Source organism: Crotalus tigris, unplaced genomic scaffold, assembly GCF_016545835.1.
Source record: "Crotalus tigris isolate CLP2741 ecotype Arizona unplaced genomic scaffold, ASM1654583v1 scf7180000024290.1160143, whole genome shotgun sequence".
Taxonomy (NCBI): domain Eukaryota; kingdom Metazoa; phylum Chordata; class Lepidosauria; order Squamata; family Viperidae; genus Crotalus; species Crotalus tigris.
Window position 1 is genome coordinate 718,169 of NW_024100463.1, and position 18,388 is coordinate 736,556.

General features: G+C 38.5%; 1 protein-coding gene across 1 annotated transcript in view; it reads left to right on the forward strand.

The window, feature by feature from the left end:
- Positions 1–14,080, forward strand: part of THSD7B (thrombospondin type 1 domain containing 7B) — a 338,191-nt gene extending 324,111 nt beyond the window's left edge. Inside the window, exons 25-28 of the mRNA XM_039323974.1 lie at positions 6,017–6,099; positions 8,151–8,343; positions 10,954–11,041; positions 12,852–14,080. Coding sequence (XP_039179908.1) covers positions 6,017–6,099; positions 8,151–8,343; positions 10,954–11,041; positions 12,852–12,933 — 446 coding nt within the window. The 3' untranslated portion in view covers positions 12,934–14,080. The remainder of the gene's footprint in view (positions 1–6,016; positions 6,100–8,150; positions 8,344–10,953; positions 11,042–12,851) is intronic.
- Positions 14,081–18,388: the final 4,308 nt, after the last annotated feature.

Genomic DNA, 18,388 nt, shown 5'->3' on the forward strand with positions numbered 1-18,388 from the left:
TTGCTTATGCCTAATAGACAGAACCTTGCCAAACTAAAGCTATAACCTTCTAAGGTACCAGATCTATCCTGAGCGATTCCAGGGTGTGGCTTCTCTGAACCTCTTCACCCCTTGCCCCTCCAGCTAAGGATTGTGCAATCTCGTAATCTAGGTCATTCTCTGGGAAAGCTCTGTGTTGCGATAACTCTCCCCCTCTGCTTCTCCAGGAGCACGTTCCATCATACGAACAGGCAAACATTACCTGGAATTATCCAGGTATGTCGCCATTTCGGTCTCAGTTTGTTGTTTTTAAGACCTGGGCTATAAAAATCTGGATGACCATTATAGAGCAGGAAAAAAATAAGAAAAACTGTAAGTGCTGCCATCCAATCTTCCCTCTAATGTGTGACATGCTGTGTACAGAAAAAATTGTTCTGTGCAGCTTTTCCCAAAAGATCTACAAATTTGCGCGCCTCAATAGAAGTAAATTGCAAATACAGGGGAAAGCATCATGTTCAAATTCTTTAAGAATGGAAACTAGAAAATATAATAGTATGTCACATACTAGCCTGCAGATTATAATATAAAGTCATTAGTCACTGATAATCAATACTTGCAATCGTTATTTTGCAAGCATTTAAAATTGTTTCTTTTTTCTCTTTGGAATTTGATACTCCAATGAAAGAAAAAAGAAAGGACTTCCACAAAGGGATTAATACAAAAAGCATTTAGAAAGCCTCTTCTCTTTCATTTATTTCCCATTCTTTTTTCTGAACTTAAAATTTCAATTATTAATTATAATACTGATTTTTTTTATAGGATTAGCAATGATCATGGACCTTGTGTGACCCAAACTCATTAATTTATTAAATCTTTTTAAGAAGATGGCTGGCCAAGGAGGTTTTTAGGAAGCCACTTCTTAGTACGGGGTGGGTGGGTGGGAGAGGTTGATAGTCAGGCAAGTTCTGGCTCAGTGCCTGGAAGCTCTAAGGGTCTTGTTAACCCTAACAGTGGCTGTGGGTAGTGAGGAGAACTGACATATTTGACTCTGGATGAAATAACAGGCAGAACTGGTACACAGTTTGGGGGGGGGGGTTTCCTCCTGCTTACAGCTTACAGAGCCAAAGCAGACTTGGTTCAAATTCATCTTGTATCCTGATTGTACCCATTCCAGGTCTTCCTCATAGCCATACGTGGCTTAGCCTCTTCCTGATTGGGTCACTACAATGTGATCTACGTGGGGCTGCAACTGGTCCAGAAGGCAACCGAGATTGGACTTCTACATATCCCACAGTTTGACCATCTTATACTATTGCTGAATGAGCTGCACTGGACCCCAGATGCTTTCAGGATGCAATTCAATGTGCTGGTTATCATCTTTAAAGGCCAGCATGGCACAAGGCCAAGTTACTTGCAGGACTACCTCTCCCCAGATGTATTTACCTGTCCCCCTAGATCAGATAGGGTGACCATGTTCCAGGACATTTTCCTTAAATTTTGTCATCTGATGAGACATAAGAGGTGTTTCTTCTCTATACCTGCCCTAACTCTTTGGAACAGTCTCTCATCTGATATTCAAGGGTCCTCTACTATTTTGGCTTTTCAAAAGTCAATTAAGATTTTGCTATTCTTCCAAGCAGTGTGCTAGGATAGGATTGAGTTGGGGTCAATAGTATGGTTACTCTGGCACCTGGTGGGAAACGTCTTTACCTTGTTTTTATTCATTGTTGTGAGTTGTTAGGGTCACTCTGTGAGATAGCCAGCCATATAGGTTTTTTTTAAAATGAATAAATAATTTTTTTTTATTCTTCTGCTCTTTATTGAGGCCCAAGGCCAATTATAGATCCAAACAAGTTTCAATCCATTTTTTTTTAAAAAATTGAGATAATTGATATTTTCTAGGAACTTCTGCAGCTTCAGAGCCAACATCCTTTTAAACATTTGCTTCAAAAGTGAATATTGGTAGCTCGCTGCTAATTCATATAAATACTTGGCAGGTGGCTTTATGTTTATATAACACTTCCCTTTGTTCTAAAACAATCATCACCACCACCATCATCATCATTTTAGCCATTGTCTATCCACTGCAGGATGAAGGCTTCTTCAGCACGTTTCCAACCAATATGGTCTTGAATTTTTCCTTTGCCAGTTGGGCCCACAATACTTGCTGATGTCGTCAATTCATCTCATTTTAGGTCTCTTTCATGGACACTTTTTATCAAGTGGGATCCATTCTATCACTGCCTTGGTCCACCTGCCATCAGTCCTTCTTGCTATGTGACCAGCCCATTTCCATTTCACTTCTTTTATTCTCTTGATGATATCATATACTTTTGTTTGTTCTCTAATCGATGTGCGGGTCTTTCTATCTTGTCTTTTAATGCCAAGCATGTATCTTTCCATGGCTCTTTGCTTTTGTATCGATTGTGAGGTTAGTGTCCATGTTTCCCCGGCATATGTTAGAGCAAGTAGCACACACTGATTGAAAGCTTTTCTTGTCAGGCATGGAGGGGGGTGTTTTTCTTGAAAATTTTGCTTAGCTTGCTGAATGCCTGCCAACCACATTTAACACGTCATTCAATTTCTTTTGTTGTATCACCTTCTATTGAGATCCGTTGGCCAAGATATGTGTAGTGGTCAACTATGTCTAGTTCTTCTCCAGATATATATTTTTTCTTTCTTTGGTGAATTTATTAAACATAACCTGGCTCTTTTTCAGGTTTATTTTTAAGCCAAATGATTATACTGCTTTGTGCAACTCTTATATGTGTCTTTGTAGCTCTTATGAGTTTTGTGAGAAGAGAACAATATCATCTGCAAATCTTAAATGATTTAAATAGGTGCCATTTATTTTATCTTTTGCCTAGTCTAGTTTGTGAAATACTTGTTCCAGGCAGGCTGAGAAAAGGATAGGTGATATTTTATCACCTTATCATACACCTCATTCTATGTTGATTTCTACTTTAAATATTGTTCTAAAATAATATTAATCTTTTTTATAATTGTGTTCTAAAATCTAGAAAGTGTTTGTCCTGATGTCTGGAAGAACTCAAACACATTCCCCCAACCTGAAATATTCCTCTTCCATTTGCCTACAAGATTGTATCTCTTTTTTCTCTAAGAAAGATATTAGTTTTATTATTTTCTTCAGGGATTTTATTAATATTACTGTTTTCTTCAGGGAAGTTTAAAATGCCAGACAGTGGTGATGGTATCTTTCTTTCGGTTTTGTTCATTTTTGATGCTCTACTGTATTATTTTTTTAGTACCAGTGTGATTTTCTTTCTAGTTATCTTATGAATTCAAATTAAATGAAGGAGGAATATAAATATTTTAAATAAATTTAAGACTTCAACTGAAAGCTGCAAGCAGGAATATATGCACATAATCATTAGTGCACACAGAGCAATCGACCTGTACAATGAAAAATAGCGTGTGGCACATGCAGAGAGCAAATACATGGGCAAAGGTTTCCATCCAAGCAAATAGCTCCAGCTGATTTCTCTTCATTGTGCTATTATGACTCTACATTACACAAATGCATTGCTTATTTCAATTAATACTGGCAACACAATTAAAGAAATTACTGTGAAGACAAGGATGAGAACTCACACAGAAAAGCAGGAATGTTTGATTCGCCATTTCATTGTAGTTTCTACCACTGATCCTCTCAACTGTAAGGCTCCAGGGAATGGTGGGCAGCATAGAACTGCTGGAAGACTCATATGTTCACATGCTTCTGTGGTTTGTTGCCTTCAGATTCATGCCACACAAACAGGTGCTACATTATGTGCAGCTCCCTTTGATGGATATTTTTGAAATTGATATTTTAAAGACTGATACGGTGGTTTTTCTGATTGTTGACCGGAACCAAGGACTCTATTGAGCTGCAGTGAATATTTATCTCCAAAAGTGGAACTTCATTTATTGAAAAATAAATGTAGCTTTGACAAAGCACATTTTTCCCTATGAAATGCTCCTTTCTGTCTCAGAGAAATTTTAAAAAATGAATTTTTATACTAAGAACTGAACCGTAACTACATTTCTCATTAGAGAGGACAATAAAATAATCTGAAAGAGCAAAGGAGGAGTGTTCAAATATCTAGTCTGTAAGTGAGTAGAGCCTAGCACAGCTGGGGAGAAGAGAATTTATTTATGGAATTTTAATGAGAGACCATCATACATTTGGGGGACTCTGCAATTTTTCAGCAAGAGAATTGTGGAAAAAAAATCACACCATTTAGTTTATTTCTAGTTATAGTGCTGCAAATTTAATAGAACTTAAAATTAAGCCACCAAGAGCCATACTGTAATACCTTATCCACAATTATCCGTGGGAAAAAGTACTTCAGTTATTGAATGGGACACAAATTCTCTATGTACTCATGGAAAATTTGCAGTCCTGGAGCTAGTCCATTTTTGTGATCTGTTTTATGTGTATTTGGTGGAAGGCATTGTGCTTAGTATTGGAGTTTATAGCAGCTGAGCCTCATTTGAGTATGCATATTTAACCAACATCTAATGTTATATTTATTTCAACCAACACACTCTGCGCTGATCTAATAATAAAACGGTCGCCTCTCTTATCTGTTCTTCTCCTGATAGCAATAATATCTTAGGGAAGCTGCATATTATATTCTATCTTCAATTCTGGTTGATTACAGATAATTAAAACTTTATTTAATAGCAATATTCTATAAACAGATATTATACAATAGAATATGAGCAATTATTTGTCTTTAAAAAGGTTTATCAACAACGTTCCTTCTTCATGCTTTTTTTTGCAGACTGATTCAATGAATCAAGGAGAGCAAAGAGATGTAGAGAATTCTAATGCCTTTGATGTCATATGATGGTCATCCAGATTTGTACAGTCCCCATGCAGTAGCTCTAGCTCTTTCTCTAGATGTCCTTCGCTTCCTAGCAGCTTTTCTTACAAGAAAGAAGCCTCTTAGCCTTTTATTCAAATTCTAACACGGTAGCAAATACCTTTTTCTCACAAGATTCATCAAAAATAACTATGTCTGTTTCTAATCTCTCTAACATTATAATGCTGAAGTGTGACAAAGAGGTTCTCGCTGTATCAGTTTCATGTCCTGCCCCTCACCTTTGTTTTTAGGCAAATATTAAAAAGTTGCTCATTTGTTAGGAAATTGCCCTTGAGAGAAAGGAATGGTGGAAATGGTAAGATGTAGCCTTCACCATCTCCTCTTTTATAGAGGCTTCCAATCTCACTTGGGATTGCCATTTCAATCTCAGTGTATTCAACACACAATTGTGCATGTTGAATCTTTTATCTAATCAACATACAGGCATTTCTAATTAGAATGACAAGTTCTGTGCTTGCTCCATCTGCTAAGTGGAAGTGGACTGAGTCTTTATAAACCTAAAAGGATGTACTTGGGATGCTTCCCCTTCAACTTCTTATGTGTATATATGAATAAATGCCATCTGATGCCAAGTGTCCACTACAAACTTATTATTGTGCTGCATGTCTTTTGCCCCAAATTCTTGTTGTTGATATATTGATTAAAAAGTTGCTTCAAGATCATGTCCTGCTTTATGCAGTTTAAAAAAATTAACCATACTCTTCTTTTTTTCCAGAAGAAAATTGTTAAAAAAAAAAATCTGGAAAAAAAGAAAATAAAAGTTTGGCTAATGCTAATGCTGGTCTTCAATTCAATTTCTGAATCGAAGACCAGCAGCTTAAGTTATTAAATCTTTTGCCTGTTTTATGATTATAATATTTTTATTACTTGTGTTTTGAAATGCCAATTTGTCGTATTCATATTTTATCTCTCTCTATAAAAATGGTAGAATATCGGTTGTATACCTTAAAAATACAAAGAGACGCCAAGCACGAGACTTTTCACAGTGCAGAATGGAGGCTAAAATGTCCTCTGCAAACATGTCTTGGAAATAATGTAAATGTGCCGTTTTCAGAACCAGTGTTGCAGCACAGCAAATAACCAGTGGATATTCCTAACTCATTTTGAGTTGTATCTTTGATGATTTCTCTTGACAATTCTTCTTGCAGGGGGCTGCTCTATGCAGTTACAGCCAGCTACAACCAGGTATTGCAACCCAGCCTGCAAAAAACCTTTCTCGTACTGTACACAGGTAATTTAGACGGTGCACTTTATACTTCATTAGGAAGAAATCTTTTGACTGCTAACCAATTATTTTTAGAATGTAAAACAAAGCAAAATCACACATTCCCAACAGACTGGAGACCTAATTGGGCATGCATAGGAAGCTATCCATTCAGTAAATTGAATATATAGCCTTACAGACAAAAAGGGGATGTGTGAAGAAAACATATATTTGGGTAACTGCGAGTAAATACCGTATTTTCCGACGTATAAGACAACTTTCTAAACCATGAAAATCTTCTCAAAAGTCGGGGGTCGTCTTATACGCCCAGTTGTCTTATACACCGGAAAATACGGTACTTGCTTCTTTTCACAGAAATTCAGTTCGGAACATATAAGACAGGTTGTAAATATAGAAATAAGCTGTGAATAAAAGGAATATGTGAATGTTCACATCCAATGACATCAGGAGCTCAGTCTCTTCCCATGTGAAGGATAATAGTTTGTGTTCCTAGAGTCCTTTGGTATTTCTTTGGAACACTGAAATGAAACAACAGACCTCCGGCAATTTTTATTTATTTATTTGTATCCTGCCCTTATTTTACTCAAGGCAGTAAACATATCTAATATTCCTTCCTCCTCCTATTTTCACAACGACCGTGAGTGAGTTGGGCTGAAAAAGAGCAATTGGCCCAAAGTCATCTAGGCAGCTTTCATTTCTACTCTGGGACTAGAATTCACTCTCCTGGTTTTTAACCTGGTGTCTTAAGAACTAGACTCTCACTTAAGATGGTGGCTCTCTTCTCTGCCTTTTAATTCTGAGCTTAAGGGTAAAGGAAGCAACCCAAGTTATTTCTCTGGGTGACATAAGCAAAGAAAAGGTCATTGACTGAGATGGGTGGCCATAGAAATTAATGAATTAAATGAGAAGGCCAATGGCCCAGGGACATTGTATCTTCAAACTTTCAGTCCATGGGGAACCTATCATGTCCCATATCTTGATTTTTGGAAGAGAGTTTGGTGTCCACACTTCCTATATTTTGAGAGGCATATATATCAAATTGACTCTCAAATTGTAATTTAGAATACAATTACTCTGGGTAGACTTTTGTGGGGTGTTACCTGGTCTGATTTCATGCTAAAGACAAATCCACACAAGAAGACCATCCATTAACCATTTCCCTAACACACAACTACACTCCTCAGTATATCTCTGTATCCTTCTGCAGCTGATGACAGCTGAAGGTATTATACTCTGCAGGTGGTATTTTCCCTAATATCTCACATCAAGATGCTATGTAGACGAAAAGTAGCATATGTTGATGTGCCTCAGGTTCTTGCCTGAAATAACATTTTGTTCTTTTTATATTGTTAGTTGTCCAGAGTTGTGAAATTGAGATTGAATTGAAATAATTCTTTCTGTCTGTCTCTGTCCCTGTCCCGGTGCCAATCCCTGTCCCTATCCCTATCTGCCTCTATCCCTATCCCTAACTCTCTATTTGTATCCCATCTTTGTTATTTTCTATCAATAAGTACATTAGTATGTTGAAACACAGAAACTCTGCTTTTGCTTTGAAATACATACAGCCTTACCATCAGATTTTAAATTAAATTAAATTTTGATGCATAACACAATGCAAGTTTGTATGTGTTTACTCTAAATAGATGTCAGGTCAAGCTGGTCACCAGTCCTTCCACACAGAATTGCAGCCTTAAATGAACAACTTATTTAAGAGGGAAAATGTTTTACTTTCATTGCTGTGAGGTCTTGAGCTAGGTTCTTTTGGCAAGATGGATTTTTGTGCTCAGTGTTTCGGTTGCAACCCACTTATCCAGGCTCATTAAAAGAAGGAACAGGCCCGCCATTGTTCTGTTACATTTAGTGTGGCTCAAAAAGCTTTAAATGATATTGGCAATCCATAGTAAGTCCGTGGCCTGGGTTGGGCTTTCAGTTAAAATAGTAAAAGCACGTGGCATTAGGTTAACTGGGGTTTGCCCAGCAGCCGCCTCCCTCCCCAGCAGAAACATTTTCTGGAGGGATGAACTGATTTCTGAACTATCTTTCTCCTTGTTACCTAGGGTGGCATCTGTGGTTGTGAGAGAGGCTACACTGAAATCATGAGATCAAATGGTTTCCTGGATTACTGCATGAAGATACCTGGTTTAGCAGATAAGAAAGCCGATGTTAAAACAAATGCTGCCAAGCATAAGCCTATCAATTCCAAAATGCATGACATCTTCAAAGGATGGTCAATTCAGCCTTTTAATGCAGGTAAAAATAACAAATTGTGGCATGATGTTCCCTCCCTCCCTCCCTCCCTCTCTCTCTCTCTCTCTCTCTCTCTCTCTCTCTCTCTCTCTCTCTCTCTCTCTCTCTCTCTCTCTCTCTCTCTCTCTCTCTCTCTCTCTCTCTTAATTTGAAAAGTAAGCTTCATGCTCAGTGAATCACATAACCAGAAACTACACTAGAGGATATACAAACTCTCATTTGTAATATAATCACATGAATATCATTAGCATAAATTGTGCAAGAGCATTTTTCTGTAGAATGACCTGGGATTTCATTTTACAATGCTGAAGCTAATGACATTTCCTTCACTGATTAATCAGAAATATAAGTAGGAGAGATTCTCCTACAAGGAGGAGAGAAAAAAAACATAAAGGTCAGTCATGAGACTTTCTACATACCTGTGATCTGTGTCCAGCTCCAAACATAGCTGTCAAACACTGCAATGTTATAGTGGGTTATAATCAAATCTCAAGTTGGAATCCTACAGTTGCAGGATACCTGCTGTTCAGTATATTTTCCATTATTAATGATGGTTACAAGGACTGTAAATCCTTGTACTCTATCTAATCCTTGGGGGTACATTGGACTGAAAGAGAGCGACCCGCTCCAAGTCACCCAGGGAGCTTCCATAGCTGAAGGCGGAGTTGAACCTCTTCTCCTTACTCATAGTACAATACCTTCATCTCAGTCAGTGTTAATAAGAGGTGAGAGATCAAGCCCTTGCCTACTGGGTACTCTCTCCGCTCCTATTCAACATCTACGAGAACTTGTTGGGTGCGATCATCCATCAGCATGGACTGAGATGTCATCTGTTGCCTCGTCTTGACTTCACAACCAACAGACACAGAGCCACCACGTCAGGAACGAAGAACTTCAACTTTATTACAGCAAAATAACAGTTTAAAGTCAGCACTGACAACCATTACAGTCATGGTTCTTTTATACAATTCACAAAGTCCCTGCCTAGCCCACGCCCACGCTACCACCCATGCACCACCACCCTCTTCCGGACCGCCTAGGTTCCTCATATATGGTCATCCATCCCGATTATACTAGCCTTCAGCTGCCACCTCCCGATGCTTCCCGACGCTTCGACGGCTTCCCGGCGCTTCGGCAGCTTCTACTGCTTCAATTATTGTCATTAGATCCATCTCGGTGTCCGCGCATGGGTACTGGGCAGTTCTAGCCCTTCCAGCCATCTGCGCATGTGCTGTAGTATCCTGGCCACCGTCTGCGCATGTGCAGAGCCAGCGAGGCCAGCTGGCTGTCGGAGCGCCTTCTGCGCATGCCCGCCAATCAGCTGGATGTCAGGCCGTCGGGACGCGCGCCTGGAGAGTCAGGGCATCTTCGGAACAGGTAACCGGGACAGCCTCTGCTACGGCCCGACATCATCAATATGCTGATGATACTCTATATCTCAGCCCATGGTTTATTAAGTGATGTTGTGATCTCCCTCTCGCAGTTCCTGGAAGCTGTTAGAGATTGGATGGGGAGCAACGGGTTGAAACATTAACCCTGGCAAGACTGAGTGGCTCTGGGTTTGGAGCTCTTTGGTCCATGAAAAATTGCCACCTTTGGTCTTGGATGGGTCATCACTGCCCCCAAAGAGACCCAGTGTGTAATCTGGGGTTTTTCTTGGACTCGCGATTCCTACTCAAAGAGCAAGTGGCAGTCGTAGCCAGGAGGACCTTTGCACAACTGCAGGTTGTGTGCCAGTTAAGCCCTTTCCTGGACCAACAATCCCTACTCACGGTTACTCATGGCCTAGTCATCTCCCATTTTGACTATTGCAGTGCATTCTATACGGGGCTGCCCTTAAAAATGCAGAGACCTGCATGGTTTTATGCAGACCTCTTATGCGGGAGCTGCATTGGTTCCGGCTATAATTCAAGGTGCTGGTTGTCACCTATAAAGCCCTTCATGGCTTAGGACCAGGTTATCTGAGGGGCCGTCCCTTGGCAGTCACATCTACTTGACCCACTAGAACAGGGAGGCAAGGAATGTCCTCTAAGAAGATGGTGGGACCCAGAAGAAAGGTCTTTCCTGTAGTGGCTCCCTCCCTCTGGAACATCATCCCTCTGGAAATTAGAATGGCTCTAACACTCTTTCAGAAGGCCCTGAAGATGTGGTTTTGCCAGTGGGCCTGGGGATCCCAGAGTGGGACGGAGCCCATTAAATGGCTGGTATGAATGTGTGTTGCCACTAGGGTGGGGGGATGGGGGGTTATTATTTTACTATTTTCATCTTTTATTATTATTTTTATATTGTTTTTTATGTCCTGAAAGCCGTCTTGAGTCGCCATGTGTGAGCAGGTGGCAATATATATTTTTAAAAATAAATAAATAAATTTGACCTCCCTGCTCTTTTTCTCATAAGATGCAACTTCACTGATAGCTCTGTGATTTAGCATGAATCTTCAGTTATTTCTGTACAGATTGACATGGTTCGTAGATGAGTTTTGCTTCCCCTTCAAGGTAGGCGAATTCAGGAAATAACGGTTACAAGGGTTTCCTATTTTTAACTGACAGAAAATAAGCAAAAATGTACACCTTGCAAAAATGTCAAATGTATTATTTTGTTCCCCTGTCTCAGATGGAAAACTTAAAATTTGGGTATATGGCGTATCAGCTGGCGGGTTTCTCATTATAGTTTTCCTAATCTTCACCTCATATCTTCTTTGGTATGTATTCTGTGCTTGCTTCTAACCCTGTTAATTCTGTTTTGAGATGTTGGATTTAGATTCAGTCATTTGGAACTAAATTAGAATGACTGAAATTCATTGGTATCAAAGTTACAAATAGCTTTCAGAGATTAAAATTCCGAGGTTACTTTATATTCTCTGTAATTAGAAAGCTAAGTATCACTTGAAAACCTTTTCATCTGTTCACATTACTTACAGGTTTAGTTTAGCCTATCATCCTGAAAGAATGCTCCAATCCTTTTATTTAGGTTGATATGTATGTATGTACATACGTACATATGTATGTATATGTATATTCTTTTTACGACACTTTAATCCCTTTATTCGTGGTGCAATTAGGGTGACCAAATAGAGCTGAGTGTTTACTGGCCAGATGCCCTTCCTGATGCCTACGCAGAGTTCGCAGCAGATATTTTCCCTTTGCGCCCTGGTATAGAAACATCTGCTACTGCCTAGGCCAGGGATAGACAACCATTCTGGGAGTTGAAGTCCACGAGTCATAAAAGAGCCAAGATTGCCTACCTCTGGCCTAGGTTGAACTCAATCTTCCAAGTGGGAAGCGAGCATCTTCACCTTTACGCCCCCATGCCAATATATACATACATATAGACAGAAGATTGATATATTCATATTCATTCATGTCCAAGAGAAGATAAGGTATGCAGCTAGAGTTTTATTCAATTATTCTAGTTCTTAACTGATGAAAAGTATTTCATTTTCGCGGTAGTTTGTCTCATCTTTTGTAGGAACTGTTATGAAGTGGCTCTGAGCAAATGTGCTTATGGAAGATTAAAGAATTGAATATATTGTATTTTCTTGTAATTGTAACAAATATCAATATAATGTGGAGCAACATTTATTTATTTATTGAATTAATACACCACCCATCTCAGTGTCTTACTTAAGTGGCTCTCGAGCGGTTCCTATTAATAAAAATATTATCATTAGTTATTTTCACTGTTATATAGCTAATGGATAGGATTAATTTTTCTGAGGGTATTTTTTTTTAAATGGTGGTTCAGGGAGAGATGCTGTTTTGGGGGCATTTAGACTATCCAAAGGCTTATGAATTTTATTGCTGTACTATGTCACCAAAAAATTGTGAGAAATCATGTAATTTGTAGGCATTTGTCACTGAACTTACACAAGTGTAATCCTCGACTTACAATCACAATTGTGTCCCAAATTTTTCTTGCTAAGCAAGACAGTTTTGTCCCGTTTTACTACCTTTCTTGCCACACTGCAGTTCTTAAGTTAGTAACACAGTTGTTAAGTGAGTCTGGCTTCCCCATTGACTTTGCTTGTCACAAGACCGCAAAAGGCAATCACATGACCCAGGGGACATAGCAACCACCATATATATGAGTCAGTTGCCAAGCGTTTGAATTTTGGTCACGTGACCCTGGGAGGCTGCGACAGTCGTAAGTTTGAAAAACGGTCATATGCCATTTTAATCAGTGCCATTGTAACTTCAAGCGGTCTCTAAACAAATGGCCGTTAGTCAAGGGCTACCTGTATGCATTTCTCACATTCCCATAATTCTGTGGCTTCTAGAGTTGACCGCTTCTTCAGCATATGGCCTATGTGGTGGGAAATTAAAATAACTTTAGCTTAGCCTTCCAGTTTTAAAAAGGTGAGGGCACAGTTAAAGGTAACTGCTATTCATTTCTGTGCTGAAAGATATAACAGTTCCCCATAGAAATCAGTTTCCCTGGATTGTGCCCCCAATGAAGGATTCAGTTCACCTGTTTGGCTTCTTAAAGAAATGAATGTTTTGCTTCCTTTTCAGCAAAAAACCAAAACAGCCACAACATACTTCTCCGCCGCAGAAGTGTCTGACTTTAGCCTACGATGGAGATGTTGATATGTAAGATGGAAACCACCCAAATGTAGACATTGACTGCCTTAACTGCTGTCCCCCACCCCTGCCTCTTTTGATACAAGATTCCAGCTGATGAGTTTGGGTTTTATTTTTGTTCTTCAGGAGAATCTGGCATCTGAAAAAATTGGGCAGAATATAACTTCCAAACTTGACCGGTTTTACCTTTTAGCATATCTGAAACATGGTATATCTTTACGACTCTTCCCCAGAGGGGACCTCAGAATTACATCTTTTCCTTTTTAACCATAGGAATAAGGACAAATGAGAAGTTCTATAGTCTTCTACTGATTCTTTTTTTTTTTTTTAATTTTTGAAAGCATGACAATCCTGTTTGGGAAGGGGAGCTAAACTTACATTTACTGTAAAGGACAAACTGGACGCTGCATCATTATGCACTATATTAGTGCAAAGTTTCTTTCTTCTTCGCCACTTTCATCTTATGAGTTTTCCAGAGTTTATATTTGAGTTACACGAGAAGCTATCGAAAAATCTGGAATTTCTTGATTTCCAGACTGACTTAAGTTTCTTAGATCACAAAATAATCTGACTTCCCTTCCGCCAAAGGAGATAACAATAAACCAGAAATTTTGCAACATATACTCCAAGCCATTTTCTATTCTTGAGAAGGTTTTTTTTCTTTCTTCCTTGTTGGACAAATGTATTAATGACTAAGGAAGTGAGAAGAGTGTTATTTTAAATTGGTATCAAGCCATTTAGGTATATTTGAAACGTTAATTCAGTCAGTTAATATACATTTCTGCTTTTGTAATTTAAATTTTATTACCTGCAATTATTTATGATTTTTTTTAAAAAAAAATGTTTTCTGACTTTATTTATTACACACACAGAGATACACACAAACAAGCTGTTTGTACAAGATCTTGCTTTTTAAAAAAGTTTACAAGTCTACATTTGGAACATCTTGAAGAAGATATGTATATGTAGTAGTAAATGTTGCAAGTACGAAAGTGCCATCTTGTGGTATTGACATGTATTTATACATAAATAAAAAAAACTAAAGGGTGTGCGGATGTTGATGCAAATGCATTGCAATGTCTGTTATTAAAAAAGATTTTGCATTTCATCCTTGGAGATCAGAGCCTAATCAAACTATAATTATGAGCAAACTTTGAGAAAGGGAGACTCAGAATGGATTCCTGAAGTAATTACACATTATAAATTCATTAAGGAAATCCCAACGTGTTTCCAGCTGAAATTATTGTTCATTAGGCACACATTGTTTCTGAATAAAAATATATCAGATCTCCCCAAGCAGCTTCTTTCCATCATTGGGCATATCAGCAGTTAAAGCAACCGAATATTCTATATAAGCAACTAAGGTCAAATTATGGAATGTCCATTTTAAAATCAGCCAAAAATATTTTTGCCAATTTTCAAAATGATTCCAGCCTAAGGAGAAAAATCTAAATTAGGAAAAAGAAGTCAATAAAAAAATGCAAACAACTATATAAAGCATTTTTTCAAAAGGGAAGAGTTAACACGATGGGCATGGAAGGGGTTGCCTTCCAAGTGGTTGTTCACAATGGAAAGGTGTGTTAAAGCTATTCGCAACTTGTCCCCCAGCAAAATATAAACAGTAATTGAAACTTCCTTCCTCTTTCCCAAGTTTAAATCAGAAATCACATTAATGCTCTGTTGGGGAGAATGCATAACTAGATGATAGTTTCTTCAGCTGAAATTTTGGCCCCGTCCAATCTCATCAAACACATAAAAAACCTTCTCCAGTTGCCATGCACAATGGTCTGTTTATTCCACAAAGTCCTTTTTCTCTCTCCCTTATCTGTCATACCATCAACTGATTGCATTTCTTTTTTTAAAAAAAAAATCCTAACCAGAGTTGGCATTTGGCTATACATTTGATAGCAAATATTTAGTCGATTTTCTTTCTTCTGGCTGTCATCTGCTCATTGTCTGAACTGTGCAGCTAGATGCAGTTACTGTAAAAGTGTTGTTGAAGAGCTGGAATTTGTGAAAGAGTTTTTGCTGGGTAGAAACCAAACAGTACTCTAAGGACATTGTGTGAGGAGAGGAGAGGGGGTGCCATTCTTAGGAAAAGCAGAACTTCCTGCCTAAACATACAGAACTTTATAGTTTGTGCCATTCCTAAAATGTAGCAGGTAGTTGTGCAACCAATCAAATTTGTATATGAAAAAAAAGTTTTTAAAGAGAAATTCCTTATCTAAGAAAATGAAATTAAATCCAAGTTATAAAAAGAATTTTATGCAGAAAGAGGAAACGTTGGACTACTTCACATTCACAAGCACCAAGTAAAATGAATACGCCTGGGTTGCACAAGATTTTATTCAGGTTTCAAGGTTCATTGCAGAAAGCAAGGCTGGAGAGAAATTTATCTGAGCCTCCTGTATGTATGTTACTACTACTTCTCCTTTTGAACATTACCCTTTGTTTCACAAAACATGTAGAAAGTCAAACTATTATTTTTTTTTTCAATCAAGCAAAACAATTCTCTGGATCTCCTCAGTATAACCAGCTAATCAGAAATAATTTACTGGCTCAATTCCTTGTGAACTTTAGTGGAATTATAGCAATGCAGTCTTTTTTTTCATGTGCCTTTGTATACACGGTTGAGATGTTTAGGAAAAGAAATGAACGAATTCCATTTATTTAGGCCACTCTGCATGGAATCAATTTACCATGTGGTTCAAGGAATGCTATTGTGGCATGTCAAAAACCTAGAATGAATTCTGGAATTCAATCAGTCCAGGCAATGATGCTGTAATTCCTAAGTGTCCTCTTCCTCTTGTAAAGCCAAATCAGCCCCTTGGGTTTATCAGAGAGCAGGGAGCAATGTAGCATATGGGACAACAGCTTGAGTGCAGTGGAGGCAATCGCTAGATAAATCAAACTGACTCATTAGGATCCCTACTCCATGGCAGTGAAGAATGATATTTCTCTGCCACTGTTGAGTCCACACAGAAAAGATCACATTTGTTTTTCAAAATACAGCCTTGTTATCCAACTCCAAGGCAGCTAATAGTACCTTTCAATATTATCTGAACAAAATGATGAGCTGAATGATTGAGAACAAACTGAAATTAAATCTAGACAACACCGAGGTGCTACCAAGAAACTGGACTCAGAAACTGGGATTCAACCTGTCTTGAATGGAGTTGCAAGATCCTCCCTAAAGGAGTATGTTTCCTGTTTTTCTCAGGGGAAGTGGGAATCTCACGGGGTGGCTGTGACAAGAAGAACATCTACACAGTTGCATTTAGTGTGTTCATTCCTGTACTAGTCAAAACTGGCAGCGTGTCTCCATATCTTGCTTCAACATGACTTTGAAGATTAATGTATTCACGAGGGGTTCCTTCAAACAAGAGTCCAGGGTTCAACTGGCACAAAGCCCTAACCTATAAATTGCTAAGTTATATTCACCATTGGAAGCATCTGATGTACGTGTTGAAAGTATCAGTTACCAACCATTTTTCTGGTCAGAAAATAAGATGTTTCTGTTAACTTTTGAAGCCCTACCCTAAAGAGCGCAGGGTCCAAATATTTTAGGGGCTAGCTCTACTACTATGAACCTATCAGAACTTTCTCCTGTATGATTCCCAAGCTATTCAGTGTTCGGATTCCTGCATTTCAAAAATTACCACAAACACACTTCTTCATTAGTAGTTTATGATGTTAGCATTCCTTATGTTTTACTTTTTGCCAGCAATCTTGAGTGTTCAATCAAATAGAAAGGTGGGAGACAAATCAAACACCCCCACTTATGTATGCAAATACACTTTAAACTAGTTATTCCTAAACTTACGGTCACAATATTTTTATACCATTACCATTATATGCAATGGAGTGTACAACTTTATATTAAAGGGCTGAGTTACCACTTAATGCTGGCTGTGGAATTCTGGGAGTTGAAGTCCACATGCCTTAAAATTGTCAAGGTTGAGAAACACTGACTTAGATTGTAGGATGGAAAATCTGGAAAATTGTTTGAATTCAATGCCTGTTTCTGCATTAATTCGTCCAGCAACCATGAATTTAAAACTTTTTAAAAATAAAAACACTTTTTTATGTATCTGAAAAACGCTGCTTGGATATTTGCATTTTATGCACCTGGCTTATGAAGGTTATACAGTACAATCGATCCTGTATGTATCTTAGCGGATGCAGGACTCAATTCACAGGAAAGCATTTTCCATTTGAATCCACTTTTCATTCTCTCAGTAAAGGAACCCACAGTGTTTTCTTTCAGTACCTGTTACAGAAGTTTCACAAAGTTCAGGCCAACATAAATTTGCGTACATCTGACTCATACATATTGGCAGTTAGCATGCTAATAGCAGGGACCTACATGTTCATTTGGCATTTTCAGACTCTGTACACTGAAGCCATTAAATGGCATCCATTGATCTCAGAGAAGCTGACTAAGGACTTTGTGACCTGCAATTTATTGCTCAGTTGCAGCTTTTTGTTTTCAGTGCTTCTCGCAAATGCGTGAGCTAATCAATCATCCAGATGCGCTTGCCACATTGGGTAGTAGTACCACTTAAATAATTAACTCATTTGGATGTGCCATTTCCATCGCTCTCTTAAGGAGATGGTTGGAAACAGGCCTGCTAAGTCCTGCTAATTTGAGCGTCCGAGAAAAGCTGATTTTGAAAACCTGGTAAGATGTGGATCCTAGAACAGGTCTGGGACCTATCTTTAGCTTCAGATTCAAGCATCGTAACACAGAAAGGAGCCACATGTTGCCAGCTTAACTCTGAAAAGCCAAGATAATAATCTGTTGAACTTTTCTTTGCAATGATCAAGAAGGTTTGTTCCCTGGGAAAAAGGCATCTGCTTTTCAATCTTAGCCTTTCAAAATTCTCTTTTGCTTCTAGTAAGAGTTCTCAGATCAGGGCTATGAAGGACCACTAGATGGCAGTAAAGAGGGTTCCCATATTTGTACTACAATCTAGCATAGGGGTGTCAAACTGCCCCGGTTTCATCATACCGGAGCCACGCCCACCCCATTGCCGGCAATGGCAAAAAAGCTCCAATATGTTGCGCGACGTCACGTGACGTCGCGAGTTTGACATGTCTGATCTAGCAGTTGTCCAAATTTTGGAGGAAAGTGCTTATTCTGATGGTGGTATTTTCTATCACACACAGACATTTTGCCCTGACACAAGGCTCCACAGCTACTCAACACGTTCCAGTCTGAAAAAGCCTGCAATTGTGGTAAAGGGAAAGACTGGAATTTTGAATCCATATACACATATCCTTTGACAACAATCCAGCCTTAAGAATCTGAATCAGATTCTTCTAACTCAAGTCAAATGAAATCAATTTTTATTACAGTCAAAGATCAGCATAAAGAGGGCAGGACACAAAAAATTAAAAAGCACAAAAGATACATTAGAATAGAAAATTACATATAGAAAGCTGAATATATAAACAAATATCAAAAA